Source organism: Limulus polyphemus, unplaced genomic scaffold (genome assembly GCF_000517525.1).
Source record: "Limulus polyphemus unplaced genomic scaffold, Limulus_polyphemus-2.1.2 Scaffold1867, whole genome shotgun sequence".
NCBI classification, from domain to species: Eukaryota; Metazoa; Arthropoda; class Merostomata; order Xiphosura; family Limulidae; genus Limulus; species Limulus polyphemus.
Window position 1 is genome coordinate 166,835 of NW_013667477.1, and position 3,813 is coordinate 170,647.

A 3,813-nucleotide genomic window follows, 5' to 3' on the forward strand; every position below is an offset into this window, starting at 1 on the left:
TTAGGTTTAGTTGTTAGTTAATTAGTACTTACTTAGTTATAGTATATATATATATATATATATATATATATATATTAAAATGTATTTGAGTGAAAAACGAAAATGGTGTGTGTTGCCAAATTGCGTAAATTAACTAAAATATTGGCTTCAGACTGGTTTAAGTTCTCAGTACATAACACTACATAATGAAGAAAACAGGAGCAGACATAAGAAATTTTTTTGTAGCTTGAGAAAGTGTCCTGTTACAACTAGTGTCACAGACTCTCAAAATAGCCTTGAAGAACCCTTCAATGAAAAGCAAAATGAGCTTGCATGTGACCCTAGTGAATATTCTTCTGTACCTTCTGTGAAGTTCCCTAGTGTGTTGGATGCTTGCGCAATACCTACAACAAATTCTCTTTTGGTTATTGCATCAATAGCTGTATCATGTGGATCCATTCTGACATCTGTAAAATGAAGCTAATCGAGTCTTGTGCACAAGCAGCTCATATTGAAATGCCAAGTTGTAAATATGCAGATAAATCAAGAACAGGTAATTTGTGTATATATTATCTATATTATGTATTTTGTCCAAATAAAATCGGTGACTAGTACCTTAGTAAAACATATGCTTTTTAAGTTTTCCAATTTCTAATAAACTTGTAAACTGAAAAGTTGATTGAATATCTCTGAAATAATTATCATATGGGGCTCGTTTCATTAAAGTTTATAATTCACAAGCTACAAGCTAATTATCTAATGTTACAATTGGAATTTGAATTTATTCCATCTTTGCACATGTCGCTCCAATTTTAACAGTTGACAAAAACCACTTTCTAGATACTATTAATCATACATAAATGTATTAATTATTATTTAAATTTACTGTATTTATTTGTATCTAAAATTATATTATAGGTAATGTCCAACTAGATAAATGTTAATTGCTGCAATATACTTACACTTTTCATGCAAATAGTAAAAGTTAACTATGTTGATATGTAACTGTTTATTATGATTGTAAGTTTAAATAATGTATGTTTATGTATTCTATGTATGTTGTGTGAATGTGGACCAACTTTGAGCCCAACATAAAATATGATATAGTAATGAATGCCATAAATGCAGAAGAGGTAATCCAGCTGTCCTGAAATTATATCTAAAAATTTACCTAGGTTTTGAGCTGATGAATTTCACAAAAAGCATTTTTGCATTTCATTAGAAGTGGCAAAATCATGTGTATTTTTTTATGAAACAGTTGATGAAAAAGGAAAGTTTGGTAAAAATAACAAATCAATATTTTTTATCAATGTTAATTATTTACAGGTGGAGTTCATGAGAGATTTTGCAAAAAGGAATGGATTGAGAAATATACATTTACAGCCTACTCATCATCTGCACGTGGGATATTTTGTTTACCATGTGTTCTCTTTCCTGTTGACCAGCACACAAGTGGCCAAGGTCAAGTTCTTATTGCTCATCCACTCACCAACTGGAAAGATACTTTGGCTGATCTGAAGAAGCATAGCCATCTAGAATACCACCTGAAGTCTGAGGCAAGAATTGAAACATTTGTACGCACAATGAATAACCCCAAGCAGTGAGTTGACATGCTAGTTTCTACAGCTATACAAGAATGACAGCAAAAGAATCGAGCAATAGTAAAGACTATTTTGAAATGTAGAGCTGTGTGGGAGAGAAGCATCTCATTAAGAAATCATCGTGATGACAGCATGTCCACTGATTACGCTTTGCAAGGTAAATTCAAAGCAATTGTAAACTTTAGAGTCGAGTCAGGGGATAAAGTGCTTGAAAAACAACTTAAAACATGTTCATCTTGTGAAACCTACATTTCCAAGACAACCCAGAATGAGTGTTTAGAGTGCTTCGGTGATTATATTTGAGATGCAGTTGTTACCAATATCAAAGCAAGCAATTTTTATGCCTTCATAGTTGATGAGGTAGCTAATGTGTCACACTGGGAACAATTAGGAATAATGATCAGATGTGTCAAAGAAGGACAGGCTGTTGAGAAATTGCTTGGATTTGTGGTGTGTGAAAGTGTACATGGAAAAGATCTATTTCAGAAAATGAAATCTTGTCTCGTAAAATGTGGACTTGATTTAAATCAGTATCGAGGTTAAGGATATGATGGGGCTGGTGCTATAGCAGGAGCTCAGAAAGTGTGTCAAGCATGTCTAAAAGCAGAAGTACCACAAACAATTTATTATCATTGTAGTAGCCGTCAGTTCAACCTTTCATTGTCCAAGGCATGTGCAATTCCAAAGATGCTTAGAATGGTTTTCTCAATGAAAACACTAGGCTTATTTTTCGTGTACTCGCCTAAACACCAGTGCAAGTTGGAGACTAGTACAGAACATGTGAGCGAGAATAGAAAATCTGTTTACCAAATGTTTACCAAGAAGAAGCTGAAACTTGTATGTAATACTTGATGGGTTGAATGGCATACTACAATGGAAGACTTCCATGGTCTTTATCAATGTCTACTTTTATTTCTAGGGCAGATTTTTACACCTAACCTTGACAGCTGTGTGAAATGAGATGCTCACAATGTAACTGAAGCTTCAGGATTGCTAAAGCAAATGCAGTCATATGAGTTTTGGGTTGCATTCTATGTTTATCGTTACTTCTTTGGATTCATAAAAAAAATCTTTCCAAACAGCTGCAGGGTGAGAGCAAAGGTGTACTTTCTGCTTATGATAACATATCTGTTGCAGTTACATGTATTGCATCTGCAAGCAGTGATGCTGAAACGTGATTTCAAATAATCTTTCGAGAAGCAAATGCAGCAAAGTTGCTTCTCCATGGAAAAGAGTTAGCAGTTCCATGTTGCTGCAGTGCTCAAACATGTTGATTGAATCATCCATCAGAGTCAGCAGAAGAGTTTTGGTGCCAATCTATTTTCATTCTATTTGCCAATCATCTTGTGGGGGACCTGAAGTCAAGGTTTAACCAATTATCAATCATAACAATGAGTTCTCTATATCTTCTTCCTAATCTTTTCAGTTTGCTAATATATGGCTCATGTAATGAATCAAACACAGTGGCACCCCACCCACCTCTTTCCTTTTTTGGAAATGCTCCCTTATATACACTCACTTCTATATGTGACATGAATAACCAATCAGAAGCTCTGAATGCCCCCCCCCCTAATGGCTTTCTCAGACATTTTAATGGTCTTGGCACCATTTATTTCTTACAAACCAATATTTCAACGAGGTAGGGTGTGTCTTTAGTCTGCTCAAAATTTCATATTTTTTTAGAGAAGAATACATCTTAGTTACCAAGTTTGATAAATTATAGTTGAATTCTATGGTATTAATGTAGTAATTTATGATTTTTTTAGTTTTTAAAATGTATATGTATTCCCAAAAAAAATATTTTGTTTCATATCCTACCCGTGTAATTTTTTTACCTGCCTCAAGCAGCAACCAAGTAAAAAGGTCATAACTAGAAGAGATAATTGTTTGCTTTACTTTTTTTATTTACTGTTCTATGTTTTAAGAAAAATAAGTTGTTTCAAAATAGCAATAATCTATATATATATATATAATGTATAATAATTGAAATGTGAATATATTTTACAAAATACTAGTCGACTGAAATACACCCAAGACATGATACTTTGTACAGACCAAAGGCCACCTTTATGTTATTTGATATATTAACATGAGTACACGTGAGCCACTTCGTTGTAACTTTTGTATTGTTAGCTAGTCATGGCTGAAAGGTCTATTTGATAAAAATGATAAATATTTATAAATGTATAATGTTATGAGATTTAAGCTATTTAGTCTAAACATTTATGTTTTC

General features: G+C 33.1%; 1 protein-coding gene across 2 annotated transcripts in view; it reads left to right on the forward strand.

Moving 5' to 3' along the window:
- LOC106465204 (cell division cycle protein 16 homolog) overlaps positions 1-3,813 on the forward strand; it is a 200,194-nt gene that overhangs the window by 145,645 nt on the left and 50,736 nt on the right. Inside the window, exons 13-14 of one of the 2 annotated variants that reach the window (XM_022393059.1) lie at positions 420-532; positions 1,306-2,063. The exons of the other annotated variant lie outside the window; for it this stretch is intronic. Coding sequence (XP_022248767.1) covers positions 420-532; positions 1,306-1,583 — 391 coding nt within the window. The 3' untranslated portion in view covers positions 1,584-2,063. Of the gene's footprint in view, positions 1-419; positions 533-1,305; positions 2,064-3,813 lie in introns of those variants that run through there. 2 annotated transcript variants of the gene reach the window in all.